Raw genomic sequence first — 19,015 nt, 5'->3', positions numbered from 1 at the left:
GGAGAATTGAAAGAATGTAACTCCCACGGGTTGAGATAACAGCAGTTCAGTAACTAAGGTATAATACAAACCACTACTGCTACCACTAATAATAATGATAAGGGAAATAAAGGGAGAGGATACGATTGCTCACCACCCGCCAACCAATACCCAGCCCGACCCGAGCAGCGATCTGGGCCTTCCGGGTGACTCCCCCCAGTTTCTATACTGGGCATGATGTGCTGTGGTATGGAATACCCCTTTGGCCAGTTTGGGTCAGGTGTCCTGCCTCTGCTTCCTCCCGGCTTCCCCTGCTCCCTGGCAGAGCATGAGACTGAGAAAGTCCTTGCTCAGAGTAAACATTACTGAGCAGCAACAACTAAAAACATCGGTGTTATCAGTGTTGTTCCCAGGCTGAAAGTCAAAACCACAGCCCTGCACCAGCTACTAAGAAGGAGAAAAAATGACTGCTGTAGCTGAACCCAGGACACCCTCCCTCCTGGCCTCAGGAGCCACTGTGGTCTTTATGAGAAGCTGGCTGCGAGCATCTCCTTTTTTACCTAGACCCCAAGGTGCCAGAACACCTTTCTCCCACATTACCGAGCCTTTACATCTTCCTCTCGTGCTGAATGCCTCCCATTTCTGTCCTTGGTCTTCTCTCCCATTTGAAATGGCCCATTGACTGCTAGCCAGCTTAGTGAACTGATGCACAGCTACTTAAAATAAAAGTGGCAGCTTTGCTTTTTTTTTAATCTTTCTCTGCCATACATGAAGATCTCTAGTCTCCTTCCTTGGGCAATTCCCAATTTCATCTTGACTTCCCACCTTTGCTCTGGAATTTATGTGTCTTTAGGAGACTTCTTCTGATACTAGCTTTGGAGGACACTCCACAAGATGCACTGAATTATGCTGCAAGGCATTTAAATGCTCCAGGATGCCATGTTGCCATGGTAAAGTTTATGCATCAGGGCAATCTTGGTACAGTCTCCCTAATACAAAGTGTAATGTTAACAAGAATCTGTAAATGCAGAGACCAATGGGTTTTAGTGGAAATAGGTTAATAGGGCAGAAATATGACACAAAGGCCTAAACACAGCACTGAGGAATGACATGCTGCCTCTTAACACTTCCCAGTTGCTGCGTCCTAAGAATGGTTATGCATTTCATATTTGACCATAGTAATTTTTTGAAGGATGAATGAATAAATTAGGGACCCAAATACCCTCCCCAGGCTACACATCAGAGCCTTTTCTCTAGCTCGGCCTCTCCACAACAGAGACAGCAGATATGCATCTGATGCCCTCCGGGGTGCCTTTCTGCTAGCAGAGAATTGCCAGCTTTGCAAATTAGCCTCAAAAGGGAAAAAGGTGTCTCTAAACTTGTCCCTCAGAAGCCTTTCATAATTTCCTCTACAATGCTTCTCCAACCACCACTTCATTATTCCTCTGACCAGCGATCCCTGCTGAAGTACTTGCACTGCTGAACAATGCGCATTCCCCAGAGACTCTTTCTTTGCAAAAATCTCTAATCTTCTCATGTCTTCAATTTCCTCAGAGCAAGGCTAAAAAAAAAGTTGGGGGAAAAATCACCAATTGTGTCTTTCCCTCCCCCTGCACTCTCATGCTCCCCACCTCTGTCTAATTTCTCTTCCCTCCCTGGTTCTCCCATTATTTCTCCATCACCTTCCCTACCCAGGAAAAGGCAAGCCTGGGTTAAGCACAGCTTAATCTGCAGCTGCTAGTGCAGACAGCCTCACTAGCTAAGGCTTTCAACCATCTCTCCCAGTGCTTGCTCATCCTGCTCCCAGTTGCACTGGTCACAAGCTCCCAGCTGGCCACCCACAACCATCTGTGGGTGCAGGTGGGTGCTGTGAACTGAGCCAGCTTCTCATCAGGCTGTCCCAATGCTCCCACCAATAGCTTGCATGGCCTGTGGCCAGCACTGCCTGCTGGGCATGTCAACAGAGCAAACCTTGTTTTGCTCATTACTGGTTTTGAAGTGATACCACAATGCACAGATGCATGATGGAGAACACAGAGAAGATGGAGTACCTTTGCACCAGTTGAGATCCCCAGATAATCCTGTTTCTCAGAGAATGCAGAACAATACAAACATTTCCATCTCCAAGTTTGCACTTTGCAAACTATTTTAATGACACGGACAGAAACTATCATGGGGCTACACCTAACAGAGAAGACAAGTAGACTTCAAGAAGGTACCCCCTTTGTTCCCCCTCTCCCCTGTGTTCCCCTTGCATGGTGTCTCACAAGCAGTGCTCATGCTGTGTCACACAGAGTCTTCTCCTCCACACCAAGCAGGCAATAAGACAATCACTCACTTGGCTCAGGAGTTACCAGCTGCTGGACATTTCCCTGCTTGAGCCATCTCTTACCTAGTATAAGGTCTGGTCTGAACCACCAAAGCATTCCTAGATGGAAACTAAGGACTTTATTTCCATGCCTCTGTTTGAGAAGGGATCCCATGCTCTGGTTTCTGCTAAACAGACGCTTATCTATCCTCTACCTCCATCCCCATCCAGACAAGGACGTGGCATGTTTACAGAGAACCAGGCAATCCAGCTTCATTGCATGGACCAGACAAAGCTAAGGACTAAATGGGTCTTTCAAGAGCAAAGGAGGAGTTCTGCTTTCAAGTGCTGGGAAAGCAAAGACGGCCTTAAGAAAAACAGGGCAGGGAGCAGAAAACAAAAGTGAGGCTGCCTAGGAGGTAGCATCCACCAGAAAGGGACACCCTGTAGGAAGGCAGGGTCCACTTCTACCTCTCTGCTACCACTGCAAACCTGTGGAGCCAGACACGGTACAAAGTTGGGGATAGCAGGAGGGAGCAGGAGAGAGTACCCAGGGTAGGAATCAGAGACAGGGAAGAAATTAAATGATGGCAAAGGAAAGGCTGAGCAGGAAAAGGGGGCACAGACAGAAGAAAAGCAAAGCAGACAATGTTTTTTAATACTCAAAAAGACAGGGGAAAAGTGAGAACAAAACAACTTTAGGACAGCAATATGAGTATATTTCTGACAGACTCGTTGCTTTTACCTGGCAAGGAACAGGCTTGCTCTGGACATACAAGCCTAGCTTCTTGTTATGACACAGGTAGGAGAACTTTCCCATTCCTCTGTCCATATACAAGTACAAGGGCAGCAGCAGCTGCTACATACACCATGTCTGGCCAGGGGACCAGGAAGGCAGGGACCAATACAGTGCTGTGTTAAGGGCAATGGGATGGATCACAGTAGCCCATTCTGAGTGTTTCTCCAGGCTCATTGAGGAACGGGTGGTGGTATAGGCATCGTTTTGGAGAAACATGGCCATAACGAGGGGTTTTATAGATGAGGGCCATAATGTTTAATTGCCCTCAGCCAACACTCTCACAGCTTAAAAAGGCCATTAAAAACACTGGCTCAAACCCAGGGAGAAAAAAAGAAAAAAGAAAAGAAGACATTGATGTCTCCTCCTTCCTCCCACCCCTTTGGCCTTTAAGCATCATTCAAATCCTTAGGAGGAAGAAATGCAGCTATTGCCCAGCTGTAGCAAAGAGCTGCCTGTCAGCCAGGGGAAGCTGATTCTCCCATGCAGGAGAATTTTCCCACAGTCCTCTACACGAAGAGCCATTTGTATCAGGGAGCTGCATCCTCGAAAGGCACGGGCTTGCTAAGCCACTGAACTTGGAGCGGGTGACTTTCATGAGATGTGAAAGGGGAACCCATCACACACCTTGTGCTGGATAATTTATTAATCAAAATGTGCTCTGTCAGGGCTCTTTGGCACTGAAATAGATGCTGTTGGATGTGGTTCATAGAGTCAGCAACAGACACAGTTATTACCGTATAAATAGTCCATCAGCTGCCATGACCACCTTGCTCTTCACCTTGAGTTTTTGCCCCTGCATGATATGCAGGGAAGCATGCCAGGGCAGATACATTGCCCCATGCTTAAATTCAAAGGGAAAAAGTGATTTCCAAAGGAAAAGGGGTTACAACCTGAGCTTTGTTTCTTTGCTCTGCATGAAATCAAGACGCTCTACAAAACCGTGTCTGTTTCTCCTGCTCTGGACTTTGGCTTGCTCTTCTTCCCAGAAGATGCAGCTTTCTCTGGGACAACAGATTCAAGCCCAAAGCTGTGTGCTGGCCCTCCCTCCACACATGCCTGCTCTGCAACCAGGCATTTTTAGTATCTTCCCCAAAAGATTTAATTGCCTGTTCTAGCACAACTGGCAGAATTTTTGATCTTGCAGAGCCTCAAAAGAAGCTCGGATTAAATCCTCACACAGTTCCCTTTTTTAGAACTGAACATACAGTAAGAGAAAATAAAAGGAGAGTTTTATCACCCAAGGTTCCCTCCTGAAGCCCCCAGGAGCTGCGGCTGGATACCAGAAAGAACAGAGCCTTAAGAGTTTAAAGGTTCCTGCTCTGAGTGTAATTAATCACACAAAAGGATGCTGTGTCTTGGACCACAACCACCATTCCCCCACATCATCTAAAATGTGGCTCAAAGGGAAGGCAAATCACCAGCACTGCCTGGCTTGGCTTTCTTCCTCACAGCCTTTCCTCTTTCCGTGAATCTAACCCTAAAACCTGCTATTGGAAAGCAGCTAACAGGTGAATCGTGAGTCAAGAGGGAAAACCACCAAAAATATTTATTTCACTCACTTCTGTAAATGCAACACTTTAACCCTCCACCTGAGCTCACAGAGGATTTTGTCCTAATAAACAGGTCGCAGAAGGCAGCATGCATTCCTAGAGAGAACTGGCTGGTCTGGCTGCCAGGCATCACCACCTCAGAGCAGCAGTTGCAGAAGATGCTCTCAGCCTGCAGCCAAAGGATGCATGCACATAAAATTGGCACTTCCTTAATGGCTACTGCGCCTTGACTAGACTGAGAGACCCACAAATCTCTCCTGCCTCTCCCACAGCAGTAGGCACACTCATCGGGAGAATATGAAAGGAGTACACTGTAATATGCCCACTAACAATTCTAAATCAGTTTTTAACATAAATCCCGTATCTCCAGGCTCAACACCTTTCAGAACATCTTCCATTAAAAACTGTCTCAGAACGGGTTGCTTTCCCTAGCCCAAACAGGAACAGAGACAGCACAGGTTCATTCTTCTCCAGAGATTGCCAACAGCTTGCATACCCATTAAATCCCAGGAAGTTAATAGGAAGTCTCAGAAATTAAACAAAAAATATGCTTTTGTTTCATATTTACACATAAAAGGAAATGTATAGTTTTAATTACTGAAGGCCATTTGCTGGGAGACCACCTGCCATGCAAACCATTACCACAACCCTATCTCTTTCCAGCAATTTCTGGATTGCCAGGGAGCCAAAGCAAGATGCCAATGTGACAACAAAGCATCATTAGCAGTGGGGAGGAAGACAGGGAGCAATCAAGCCAAGAAAAGAGGAGTTGTTGCTGCAGCCACCATCTCCTCTTTGTGCTGTCTCATCCTCATGCATTGGCAGGGTGGGGAAAACAGCCTTTGATGAATAACTTGACGTGAGGCACTTTTCCACCCATCAGCGTGTCCTCCTACAGAAATGTTCTGCTATGATGACTGCCTTTAAATCACACTGGAGGGCCCTCCCAGCAGGTGTAATTTATGAGGACTTTAACACCCTAGTAGTTCACCGAGCGATCCAAAAGTGGGAAAAAAGACAGCACGATGTAGGCCAACTGGCAATGGGAATATTAAAATTAGCAGGTCCTTTTTCCAAGGTTCCTCCCTGATGTCTGGTTTAAGGGACTCGGGAAGTGTCTCACATTGCCATGTCTTTATTAAGTCAGGTCAAAATACAAGGAAGGGCAACAGCAGCTGAGCGCTAGGAGACCTCTTTGGTCACTTAACCTTACCTCAAGTTATCATGCTGCACTTTCAAAAGGAAGGCAGTGGGGGACTCCAGATCTGTTAAGACTAGGTGAAACATATTCTGAAAGCTATTGCACTGATTTTTACATTACACACACACACATATATATCTATGCGACATTTTATTCATTAGCAGGAAAATCAGAAGAAAGATGGAGAACAATTCTTTTCAGATACACTTCCCTCTTGCTTTTGTAACTCACACTTCTATTACATTGCTAAAATAATGATTTTTAATTCATGCTTCCCTTGGGATGCACTAGCTTTAGGAAGGAAATGCTTTGCCAGAAACTGCATCAGTCTCCTAAAACAATCAACTTGGGGAAGAAAAAAAATGTCCTAAGGGTTTTTGAAGAGCCCTAAGGACCACCTCACTGACTGAGAGCCCTGCACTCGCTCCCCTCTCTCCTGCAGGACTTTCCAAGCCATAGGAAGGACATATGGATTGCCCTTGTGCAATCTCCATTGCCCATCCGTCACTGCACCTGAAATGTGTCAGGCAGGCAGAGACTGACACTGGAGCCCTGGGACACTTTCCCCTGTTTTAACCCTTCAGTGCCTGCCCAAGCAGCACAGGTCACCTTCATGCCAGGACATACAAAGTCTTCTGGCTGTCCTGAAAATAAATGAATCTCAAAGTTTACTGCTAGCGAGCAAAGCACAGGACTATAGTCATATAATACATTTTCCTAACAAAAGCTAGTGGGCCAAAATCCCCTCCTGTCTATTAATTAAATTGCTATTTAATTCTCAATAAAAATCCTTCTTTTAAAGAGCCAAAGGATTCTCCATACCCCAGGTGACGTGCAGCAGCAGCAAACATTAAAACACACTGCCGTCTGCAGGCCTGATCCTGCCAAGAGCACTGGGGCTGTCCGATTTCCACCAGGAAAATCAATCTCTGTTAGACCAGAGAGTTCCCCTAAATGAAAAGCCTTATCTAGAACAGGTCGTGTTATACAACAAGTCACTCGCTTTGCCTGGGAAATGAAAGATGATGAGCCGAAGTCCCCGGTACAGAGGCTATCTCCATAAATCTGCCAAAAAGGAACTGTGGATTACTTTGCTGGATTAATTATCTGTCCTTCAAACAGAGTCCTGACCTCAGCGGCTGAGTATCTCCAAACTGTCAAAGCAGCTGGGAAATCAGGAAGAGAAGGCTTTTGCAAGGCACTGGCCACTGGCACCCTCTTTTTCACATGGGAAAAGCAGCAGAAACACCCATCAGAGTGATGGGAGCCCTGGCACTGACCAACCTGTCAGCACAAGGGGCTTGAATTGCAAGGTCTCAATCTGGATTTCTTTTTCAAATGGTCTTTTGCAGGGCGGTGATCCCACTCCTTGCAAAGTGTGGGGCAAAAAAGTGCATGTTTTCATGGGGTTAAAACATGGAGATTGGCAGGGAGGGGGAGAAACGACTGAATGGCTTTTCCCTATAAGATATGGAAATGATTCTCAGTGCAGGCAGGCAGGCAGCAGGCAGGCTCATGTATCCTATCAGGACAACTAGCCAAAGCTGTGGCACAGCTAGATCAGCGCTCCTCCATCATTTCAGGCTTAACAGCTTTGTAAGCTGGCGGCGTAAAGTTAAATCTTAAGTCTTATTTTATGTGGTTATGGTTAATTTTTTAGTTTTATTGTTTTCCTGTCACAGGAGGACCTTGTGCTAGAGATAGCTGTATAAATAAGAGCTGCAGTAGTATATCCCGAGGCACAGCTACCTGAGGGATGGAGCTGAAAAGGACACCAGCAATTCCAAATTAATTTTTATATCCCACCTCCAAATCATACCAATGCTTTAGATATTAATACCAAAGGAATGATAAATGGCTAGGTTGCTTTTCAGCTCTTTTGCTGTTGTACGTTCAACCCCAGCTAGTAAAATCAGACCAGACACATCTGAGCCCTGTGCCTGAAGACATGGGAGAGCCTGGGGGAGGCATCACCCGTTCCTGCCGTGAAATGAGAACAGCATCACTGCCACCTCCCCTCGTGGAAAGGAGGTGAAGAGTATAATTGCTACCTCCACTGGCCATTTTCACTTTTGCTTATGGTTGGTTTCTAATTTAATTTGCTTCCCTATTCCCATATGTTAAGCTACTTTTTTGCAAAATTGCCATAAAAATTTACCAGCTCAGGCACAAACTCTGCTTGCTGACCTTTACCATTGTGATTGAGGATAATGACAAATTGATTAGGCTTTACCTGCCTGCCAAAAAAATCACTTGCCTTGGGTGATTTTGGGGACATGCTAGCTGCTGGTTCCCATGTGTGAACTCTCAGACATCAGAAGGTAACGTATTCTTTCAAAAGCAAGCAGCAAATCATGTAAAGTAGAAGAGACTAGCTTGAGCAGGGCAGGGAGGCACTCACACCATTATGACTTCAGGAAAAAAATTGATTGCTGCATGACCATGTTTTCTTTTAAAAGTTGCCTTCAGACACTCACCTCAACCACAGTCTGGCAGCTGAAAGAAGCTGGCCAACTCTAGCTCTGGCAACAAACACAACCCAAAGTGGGAAAGAGGGCATCCTGAAGCCTGGCTTCAGGGATTTTGGAAACCTCTGCCTTAAGCTGAAGGCAGGGTGAAAATGGTGAGGAGGCTGGAGGCAATAGCAGGTGTCTGCAGTTGTCCCTTGGTCCCTTCATGGGCTAATCCTTCCCAGAATACCACTCTGGAAGATGCTGGTGCTGACAGGAGGAGGACTCATCCCTGGCAGTGTTCAAGGCCAGGCTGGGCAGGTTGCCTGATCTAGTGGGAGGTGCCCTGCCCATGGCAAGGGATTGGAATTGGGTGATCTTACGGTCCTTTCCAACCCAAACCATTCCATGATTCTATGACTCCTACTCTTCAATTCTTATGTTTGGAGAAAAAAAAAAATAATGCTAAGCAGTTTAATCAGTCTTTGATGTGTTCTGCCTGATTCTCTGATATGAGAGCTGCCCCCCACCAGGCAGGACTGGGGGCAGGGATTAAGCTCTTGGCATATGTAAGCAGATGCAAGGCTATATGCACTGATCTGCCTGCCTGTCACTCTGCACACCCCATCCTCCCCAGCCAGGTTCCCAGAGCATGTCTGGCTCCCTTCCACCATCCCTCCACCCAGTCATAATGACCAGACTGATGTTATCCTGACACTGAGTAGGGGACACTTGCGAATGAACATCATGACTATTTTGCAGGAAAACCTCCTGCAAAGACAGACATGGAAATAAGAGCATGCATGAACACTGCAGGTAAAAACCCAGGGTCTAAAGGGTCCAAGGTTTGTTTCCTTGATTTGATAGAGCAGCTGCAACTCTCTGATGAGCAGAAAGCCTGACCTGACCATAAATGGATGGATGGATGCATTTAGCAAATTAACCTCCTATAGATTACACAGTTGTTTCTCTAGGTTTAAGCCATCAAATAAAGACGCTTAGAAACCCAGAGCTGTTTGTTTTGCGCCAGTGCTGACAAGGGAAAATTCGATACCTACAGCATAACCCATACCGAGTCAGAAAAAGTGTCTGTGGCCATCAGCAGATGCCCAAAGGAGGGTGTACAAACAGGACAAGGGTGATTTCCCAGCTGCTGACCGTATTCAGACTTTGAGATGGGTAGGGTTTCTATAAGCTGATTCTTTTACCATCCTCACAGTAGTTCAGCAGCCTCTGCAAAATTAGAGGTTTCGATCCAGTCTCCAGTGAGACAAAAGCAAGTCCCTACTGCCCTTTGACCTGTTGATACATGCAATCTGGGGGAATCTTTCACTTAATTCATGCCAGGGGAACATTAGAATAAATTGCAGAGGAAATTAGAGGAATAAATAATCCTTGCATCTTCAAAGGCACACTGACCAGGATACTTGCAGTCAGGATCAGTGAACTTGAAAATCAGGGTGAAATCACCTTGACCCTAAAGGCTGATTAAAAGAGAATTTGAAATGGCTGGGCTTTGAGGAACTGGGAAATTATTTCCACACGTGTAGTTTGAAGGAGCTGCCAATCAGTACCTGAAGCATGTAACACAGCAGGGAGAGCCATTTCTTGCTCTGAAGATTCCTTCCCTCCACCAGCAAAAGCAATGCCAGAAATAGGGTTACAACCGAGACCCAGCAAGCTGGGTTAACCCAAGTAGTCTGTCTGTCCCTGGGGCACAGCCCCACCAAAGCAGCATCCCAGTGCTGCTCAGTGAGCATCAAAGTCTGCCTTGGATATGGCAAAGGCTCACTGACCTCAAGGCATCTTAAATGAGTCCAGTTCCCAAAACTTGCCTTTACCATTCACAACCATGTTTTATCTGGAAACACCTGCCCAGACTGCCCTGCCCCTGCCTCTTTAGCCATCAGAAGAGATCCAGAAACTATGGACCCAAAGGAGACAAGCACTGCCCAGCAAGGATCCTTGGGTGACCAGCTACATCAGTTTCAGCAAGATAACCGCTCACCCTGGGAGGAGTACCCTGGGCTTCAGAGTCACTCCACGAAGAGGATTAAGCCACATGCCTGTCAGAAGGCGGAAACCCTCCACTGTTTTAATTAAGCTTAATTCTCTAGCCCTGCACCCTCATGGACCCAGACCCCTGCCTCACAGCTTGTGAAGCTCTGGCAGGGCTTTGGGAGGCCAGCCCTCGGGGTAGGGGTGCTTTTGGGAAGCGCTGCAGAAACTGCCAGGAGCCATTCAGCCCATAATCAGTCCCATTCTCTCCCTAAACAATAAACACCACACTGCCAGCAAGAGTTTTACGAGGGTCTCCTCCATGATGCTGTGTAAATCAGAGCTGTTTGTAGCTCATCATTAGGACAGAAAGGTTTTGCTATGAGATATTGTGAAATTTGTTAAAAATAACGTCCCCTGCTTGAGGAAAAGGGGATGCCGCAAATGAAGCACTCCAACAGCGCTGAAAGCAAAAAAAGATTTTTCAGGGACGTAAAAGCTTTCAGTTGTAGAAGTAAGCTACAGTAATTTGTGACGTTAAATCAGAAGAGCAAGCAGTACAGTCAAGGAGATACTTAGCCAAATGTGATTTTCCAGGCACAAGATGTACAAAGACTTATTGCAGGGCCAGCTCCTCTATCCCCATTAGGCTCCCCACCACATTCCATCTGCAACTTACCTGAGACGATGGTGTAGCCAATGCCCCGGGGACGGCCCTTGTCCTGGTCAATTGCTGTTATCATCCGCACGGTGGTACCCTGGGGAAGGAGACACGCATTACAGTCACCCCAGATGAGCACTTCTGGGGCTCCTGGGCTGCCTTACCAAGGCCTTGCACCTCTCACCATGGGCCACATGCTTAGGAAAACCTTTTCAAGGGCAAAGCGTGTCACAGAAAAGTCTCATCACCTGATTCTTGGGGCAGTTCAGGCTCACTAGTCCTCAATCCCGTGCAAGCTGTAGAAGTCTGCTAGCCCACCACAGGATATAGCTGGAAATGCTGAAGGCATGACCAGGAACGCATGTCCTCTAAGAGAACCACTGAGCAGGATGAGCTTGACTGTCCATTAGACTTATACCAAGGCAAGTGTCTGTAGGGACTAGAGAGAGCACCACCAGACACACTCATGCTGCTCATCCCTTACCCAGAGGGAAAGGATTTGAAACAAGGTCAATGTGGTAAGCACAGTTGTGAGTGCTCAAGGAAGAAGATGAAGGTGCAGCATTGGCAAAGCCAGAACATGCCTCCTTATAGCATCACAGCTGCACAGGCTGTGGCTGACAGGCAGAGCTTACACTTCTGCACCACAGATATTATAACTCTGAAGACCCTTGATGAATAAAGGTAACAATTCCCCCACACCACGATCTTCAGGACTGATCACTATACCACCTCTGTCTACTGGTGGCTTCCCTGTTTCAACTGGTCCTCTTCTCCCCCTGCATTCTTCGAATGCACTAAGGAATGTTCTGCTGGCCATTGGCATCCAGCTGTATAACCTGCTAGGCAAGCTGCAGAGAATTTAATTGAAACCTTTAAGGAGAAGGAGGGTTGGACAGATGCTGGGAACAGGGATTTTCCACAGGCAGAAGCTTCTGCAACTGTCAGCTCACCCATCTCATCCTCCATCTGCAGGACAGACCTGTTTCTTACAGTCCTGAAGGTAGGTCCATGAGCCCAAGAATCCTCCAAAAGTCACCAATAACATAAAAGTCACCCAAAATTCTTGTTTAGTGCTTTAAATAAAACCATCATGTGCTTAAGTCAACTCCATAAGCTGTACTTCTCCCACCACACTGCAGTGAGCCCATGTGAATACAAACACATGCACTTGCACATAATTAATGTAGTGTGAAAAAATTTACAACTCAGCTGTTCTTGTTTTCATTGGTTTATTAACAGTGGGAAAAAAAGCTTTTTTTTTTTGCCCTCAAAGGAAATGTCAACAGAGGCATTTGCATATCTAACGAGGGATACAGAGGAACAGCAGTGTTGCATTTACCCTACAATCCATCAATTGAAGGCCAAAGGGAAAGCTGGTGCAGAAACACCACCAGTGGAAAGCAGGGACTTGCCCTCTTCCCTGGCTTTCAAAGCCATGCCCCTGTGCGCTCGATGGAGATGCTTTACCACGGGCGGCCATAAAGAAGGCTCCTGAGACCAGTCAGACTGCCTATGCCCTGATCTCTGAGGGCATTTCAATGGACTCCTTAAGTAAATCCATGTTATTAACTGAGAACATTAGCCATAAATCCCAGGTCACTGGCCTTTGAAACAGCACTCAGCTGGTGAGGCTCAGCAGCCACTGAAGGGTCTCTAAATCACTGACAATAAGTGTGCTTTCCAAAGGAGCAAAGATAGATAAAAAGCACAAGAAAAGCGGGAAAGAAACAGGTGGGAAAGCAGAACAAGGGACATCCAACGGAGGGCAATGCAAAGCAGAGGGAAAAAAAAAAGAAGGGCAGGCATGCAATCCAGCATGCTCTCCTCCAGCATACCCTATTTTAAGCTGCTGTCCCCACGGGGCAGCTGTGGGACCCCTCCACTCCCTGGCAAAACAAGAGCTCCTCCATCACAGAGGCAGTGGGTGAAGGCTCTTGGTCCACCTTACAGCTCGCTCATCACCTGTCAAAAAGCAAGGGAGCAGCACAGAATGATAAGCGTTGCCTGCCGTAGAGCACATTTCAAGGGGAAGGCAGCTGCGGGAGAATGCAGGGCTTCCGCGATGGCTGAGGAATAGCAATGGGCCTGCCACACTGCAGCCGCTTTATCTATGGAAAGGTCCCTCCTGTAGCAGCCAAGGGGAAGGGTTGTTGGGAGAGATAAAAGGATGAACGCAAATGTTGCAGCAAGGAAAGTTTGGGAGGGGAAGAGGGGGAATCTCGTTAGGATATCTTAGCCGCGTGTGCCATAGAGACGTACCATAGGAAAGAAATGAGCCAGACATCTGATCACAAGAATGAGGGCTGTTAGAGAGCACTCTAGGGTTCAGCTTCAAGGCCTTGACAAGCCCATTAAGATGGTTTCCACGTTGCTAGTTTTTGAGTCTCGTCTTCCCTGTTCTCCTGTTCTCCACAAGCCCCTTTACCAGCCCCTCCTGGAGATGAGCCACACTTCATCAGTGATGGAAAAATACGTGTCAGAGTGAAGCTGAGTTCCCTAACGTTCATGGATGCCATCTCCTGGAACCACAGGAAGGACAGGAATCTGGGCACCTCTTTGCATCCTCCCTGGTTTCCATCCTTCCTGCTAGCTCTTTCACAAGAGTCTTCTAATTATCCACAAAACTGGTGGATCCCAGCTCCTGAAAATGGATGATCCCTCCCCGAGCATTCGCACAGTGTTTATGACCTTGATCCTTCTGGGGAAGAGGCTTAACAAGTGCCACAGGATAGGCATAATGTTTATCCACATCACCAGTGGCAATTATTGATTTTGTAGTGAGAGGTAAGAACTGATGAAGACAGCCTTGGTGCATGATAGTTCAACATGGTCAACAGGAAGGAGTATTCCATTCAGCACGTGTTGGAGTAAGATGATAAAATGCAAAACATGATTGTACACATAGGCTATACTCATCTCTCATTTCCTGTGATGATCATGAAGCCTTGCCCACCATACCAGCAGAGATAACTAAACAGAGAGGAGAGCCTAGAAACAAGAAAACACCCAAACCAAACCCTTGATCACAGTCATACCACAACAGCAAAGAATGACCTCTCAACAACCACACCTCAACAATTTCCAGTTTTTCTTCCAAAATTCTTCCAGACTACAACAATATTCATTTTACTGCCTAGGTCTTAGCACAGTAAGGGCAGAAGATGCTGTGCCCTGGCTCCCTGAGGCAGCCAACTGCACCCCTAAATTGGAGAGGACCGTCTCCAGCCAAGCACATCTGGCAAGGCTTCCACTTACTCATGGAAACACCATGTTGACTTCCAGTGCTAACAGCTCTGCCCAGGACTCATCCCAAGTATTTGTGATGCAAACCTACAGCTCTCAATCTCCCAAATATTCCTGACATATCTTAAAACAACCACCAACTTGCCTACCTGCCACAGGCAATGGTGGCTGCAAGGAAAGGACTCAGCTGAAGTTCTGAAGCACCAGAACAGAGTAACTCTCTCCCTCTAGGGAAGGAGGAAGAAGGTTTAGAAAAGTAATAATCTGGAAAAGCCTATGCTTAAAAAAAAGACAAAGAAAATAAAGAATGGCACATTATCCAAACAAAATCTGAGGGTTTTTTGAAGAGGGGCAGGGGTAAATCAATCCCTTTTTAATAAAAACCTGAGCTTTTAATAAAGTGTTCACACTGATGGGCTGGAAATATTGTAAGAAAGAATTAACTCAGAGCTATTGAGACTCCAGGGCAAAAATAGCACTGATTCTACATTATTTCTTCAATCCAAGGACTTTCTGAGGAGGAGGGGGATGGTGCTGAAGAATTAAAACTGTTTTAATAATATTTGACACGTATCTGTACTATCCTATTGCAAGGGAATACAACTTCTGGTCTTGGGACCAAGCATCATTGGGGTTTGCTCCAGCTCTTGCGTGCACGTGGCTCTCTGTGGGATGAAGCACGCTTTCACAGACCTTAGCTTGTCTCTTAGCAAGTGGATTCCTCCTCTTTCACCCCCAAAGTGAAGCTGCCATGCTGTCTGGACCATGCACTGGCAGAGGTCCAAAAGCAGAGGATCATTAGGCCAATAGCATCTCTGCAAGAGGAAATGGCCCCTTTCCTCCAGCCCCTATTAAGTTGTCTGGAGGACATCAGTGATGCTACCCAGCCTACAAACACTGTGAAGATGCACACACAAAAAGACTTAAAGATGAAAAATGCAATGTTGCCAAGCTTTACCACAGCTACAGGCAGCTTTGGTGCACTTGGGTGCCCTGGGAGAGATGTCTGAGGCATACTGGGAAGACCAACAGCATCAAGAAAGAAGAAACAACACCTCCAGGAACCTCCCCCCACTGCATCTTCTTCCTTTGCCTGATAAGAAATTCCTTTCTTCTCACTGTCCGAATAAGCATGTGCCCAAAATGCTTCTGAATCATGCTGCCAGATCCCAGCCTGAGAAAAATAAGAGCTACAATGGCACTTGTCTCCCCTCTCACACCCCTCCACCCCTTTTTCTTCCTCTCTTACAGGATTAGGGACTTGAAAGGCAAAGCACAGCCCAGCGTTGCAGCAGGAGGAGGAGGGAGGAGTGCTTCAGAAAGCTGCCACGGCAAAAAAAAATCCCATTTCTCACTTCTTAATTCCAGTCAAAGGGCTGATAGAGATCTGTTTGTGGTAATTTGCTGCAGTTTATCCACTCTTTTCACCTTCTATCGGCTCTTCACTGACGGGTTGGCTGACATGCTGTTACTCGAGTGAGGAAATTAAAATTTGATGCAATAATCCCAAATAAGAAGGATTTTATTAGGTAATGTATACATTTCAGATGAGGTATTCTCACATGATATATTGATAAAGGAACACAGACATGCTGTGCGCCACAGATAAAAAGAAAGGCAAGAGAGATGGAGAGTGGGCATGTAGAGCAGCAGCAAGTCTCTGCTCTGTAGATTTAGGCTGGGATGAGATTTCTCGAGCACATTTTGACCTGCTGAGCCTGATGGCAGGGCAAACATCACCCACAAATGCTCTTCAGCCTGTCTGCTTGACCTGGAAGCCCGGTTTTGGACAGAAGTTCACCAAGCCTGGACTCCTCATCCAAATTTGCTGTTATCTTTTCGGTAAGCAAGCCATTCTGCAGGGCAACAGTTGCTACTTTGCATGTACGACTGGCTCCCTCGGGCGGTAGGGCAGAGCTGATGAGAAGACTTCCCGCGGAGAGATGATAATGGACATGTTAAACCCCAGGTTTGCCATAGCTAACCACGTCCTTGGTTCAGTAGTGATTTCTCTCCGGAAAGGTGGGACTTCGGGTCCAATCCAGACAGCAGTATCACTCAAAGTACTGCCCACATTCAGCAGTCTTCCTCCTCACTGTATCTCTGGTGACACCTATCCATCTCAGGTATCTCAGTGCCTTTGGAGATGTTACACAGGGCCAAGAGAAATTAAAATCCCCAAACCCTCCAGAAAACTTCTAGCAGTTTTGTGAGCACTTTTACACTGATTTCCTGTTTCAGGTTACACACCAATTATTTGCTGCTTTGCCTGCTGCAAACAGTGTATATTCTGGGAATAACTGTGGTACACATTGGTGTGTCAAGACAGATTGTTGAGCTCCAGCTGATAAATGTTAATGATATATATCATTAATTTGAGAGATCACCTTTCCTGGATACCAGGTCACCCCATGAAGGAGATGCAGTCTGTAATGTTTTATGCTTGTGAGACTTCCATTTCTGTCATTTCATCGAAGGCTTTTTTTCCCCCAGTTAAGTGTGATCTAAATATGTTTTTTTCTTCCCTGCAGCTCATATTGCCCCCCACAGAAATACTCCTTAATTTCAACAGCACTGAAACTTTCACTTCATGAAATTAATTCATGAAGCCATGTTTTGGCCATCTTCAGGCCAGCAGACAGGTTATGTGCTGTCTGATCACGGGATTTGTGACAGTAGGACTCAGCCCTATTGATCTAGCACTCTTTGTGCAGTCAGAGTCAGCATTTTGCTCCAAAGTGAATAAAAAGGAATGAACTGAAGCAAGCTGGGGTTCCACCTACCAGTGCATGAACTGAGCCAACAGGCATTTTGCATCCGGTGCACCAGAGATGTTGCAGGATGCACATATGGTATTGATGCCTACCACACCAAGATTTTAGGGCAGAAGGTTTTTCCATCCGTATACAGAAAGATTTGACCTATAGACAAAGCAATGGGATACACCACTGTGCCTTGGGAAGGTGGATACTGCTCAGTACTGGCTGGACCTTGGGCTGAAGACCCTGGGCATGCTTGCTGCGAGCAGAGCAAACAGCTCCCAGAGCCAAAGCTGCCTGCCACACTCCCTGTCATCTGCTGCAGGGCACAAAAACCCTGCTGTATTTAGAGACTGGGAGATGTTTTCCACAAACAGTGAGTTTGCTGACAAACTGGGTTTCAGAAGAACTAAAGTGATTGGATCAATTTGGCAAAACCTGGGGAAAAATACTCAAAGTGCTGAAATGGCTGATGATTCTGGCATTTTCAAAACTGAATCATTTCAGGAACGTTTAAGTTTTTCTTCAAGTTTTCTATTAGAAATGGCATGCATATACACTGTGGGGAGGAAATGGAGTTACTGTGTGCTAAGAACAACATAAAGCCTTTCTAAAATTTTTAAAAAATGTTTAGGAAAATATTTTATTTGGGTTTCAGGCTTCCTAAACCTCCTTACTTAGGCTCCCTTTTTAAAAAAGGGCAAAATATTTTGGGGCTGGCCTGAAACAGGTTGTTTCAGAAAGAAAAAGATTTGCCTCTCTTTGGATCTCAAGATTCAGAGCATTTGTGCTTTAGCATGGAAACAGGGTTCCTCTTTGCACCCAAGCCAAAAACATTGGGGCAGAGCAATGCAAACCTATGATAGATGGGAGGAGAGACAAATATCTCTGCAAAGAGGTTTTCCTCCAACTCTTTTGGGATACCTTGTGCTTTCTGTCCCATACCGTGGCTCTATCCTCCCTTGGCCCCCAGTACGTCACCACAGTCATGCACATCAGAGTGAAACAGCAGCCCTTACCGGAGGCGAGTTCTCATAGATATTCGTGCTGTAGGGCAGGTTGATGAAGATGGGGTCCATGTCCTGCACATCTGTGATGGTGATTGCCAGGTTGGCCAGAGTAGACAGTGGCTTGTTTTTATCTTGGTCCTTGAAAAAAACAAGGGTTGGGGTGGAGGAGAGAAAGGATTTCTATCAGAAAAATAGAATTATTCAACAGCATTAAGTTTCTCAGTGGTAGCTGGGTCAAAATTTCTGAGTATTCCAGGTAATCATCTCTTTTTCAAGCTACTTGCTGGAATTATCATCCACTGTTCCTCCCTCTGAGCCGAAAGGAAATACAATATGCATTTCATTGCAGCATTAGCCCTTTAAAATAAAGCAAGCACCAATTAGGTTTTCATGACATTTCAGCTGAAAAAGAAGAAACACTGTTCAACATATACTTCAAAGTATAAATTCCCTCTTAATGCAGCTACAGCCTAGGGTACCTCTGCACCGTAAGACCCGGGTGTGATTGCCGGCAGACTCTCATATCCACACATCACAGCAGAGCATCTCATACCCCCCAGCACCAGTTCCTCTGCACAGCTTGGCCTCTGCCAGCTGGAACACGACAAAGCCCACCAGCTCCCTCATGTTTCCACTGCTCTTTGTAATCCTGCAGGCTGTGTTGCAGACCCAGCTTTATTCCTTTCTGTATTTGCTGCTCTGAGCTTTAGCAGAGAGTATGTACACTATGTGCTGCTTCTGTTTACACAGGATACCTCAGCTCTCACACAGAAGGCAGAGTGGAAGCCACAACCACAGGATACATCCTGAGAGTAGCAACCTTCTTTCCACTGGGCTAATGATTTTGGCTCTGATAAACTGCAAACCTCCCCACTTCCACCTTGCATGGGGACTGGCAGGATCAGGGTAACCAGAAGCTGCCTTTTGATGCAAGTCAAGCTGCTTCCATAGCTGCGGGGACATGGGGAGCCAGCCTGCCTGCTCTGCAAAGCAGGTGACAAGCATGCAGCGATCCTACAAAGAGCATCAGTGGCTTATGAACAGTTAAATGCTT

General features: G+C 46.3%; 1 protein-coding gene across 1 annotated transcript in view; it reads right to left on the bottom strand.

The window, feature by feature from the left end:
* CDH23 (cadherin-related 23) overlaps positions 1-19,015 on the bottom strand; it is a gene marked incomplete at its 5' end in the record, with an annotated part of 131,001 nt that overhangs the window by 64,111 nt on the left and 47,875 nt on the right. The window contains 2 exons of the mRNA XM_010012102.1: positions 10,965-11,043; positions 17,971-18,099. Coding sequence (XP_010010404.1) covers positions 10,965-11,043; positions 17,971-18,099 — 208 coding nt within the window. The remainder of the gene's footprint in view (positions 1-10,964; positions 11,044-17,970; positions 18,100-19,015) is intronic.

This window comes from Nestor notabilis, unplaced genomic scaffold, assembly GCF_000696875.1.
Source record: "Nestor notabilis isolate BGI_N333 unplaced genomic scaffold, ASM69687v1 scaffold9453, whole genome shotgun sequence".
Taxonomy (NCBI): Eukaryota; Metazoa; Chordata; class Aves; order Psittaciformes; family Psittacidae; genus Nestor; species Nestor notabilis.
This window is presented reverse-complemented; position numbering and strand designations above follow the sequence as displayed.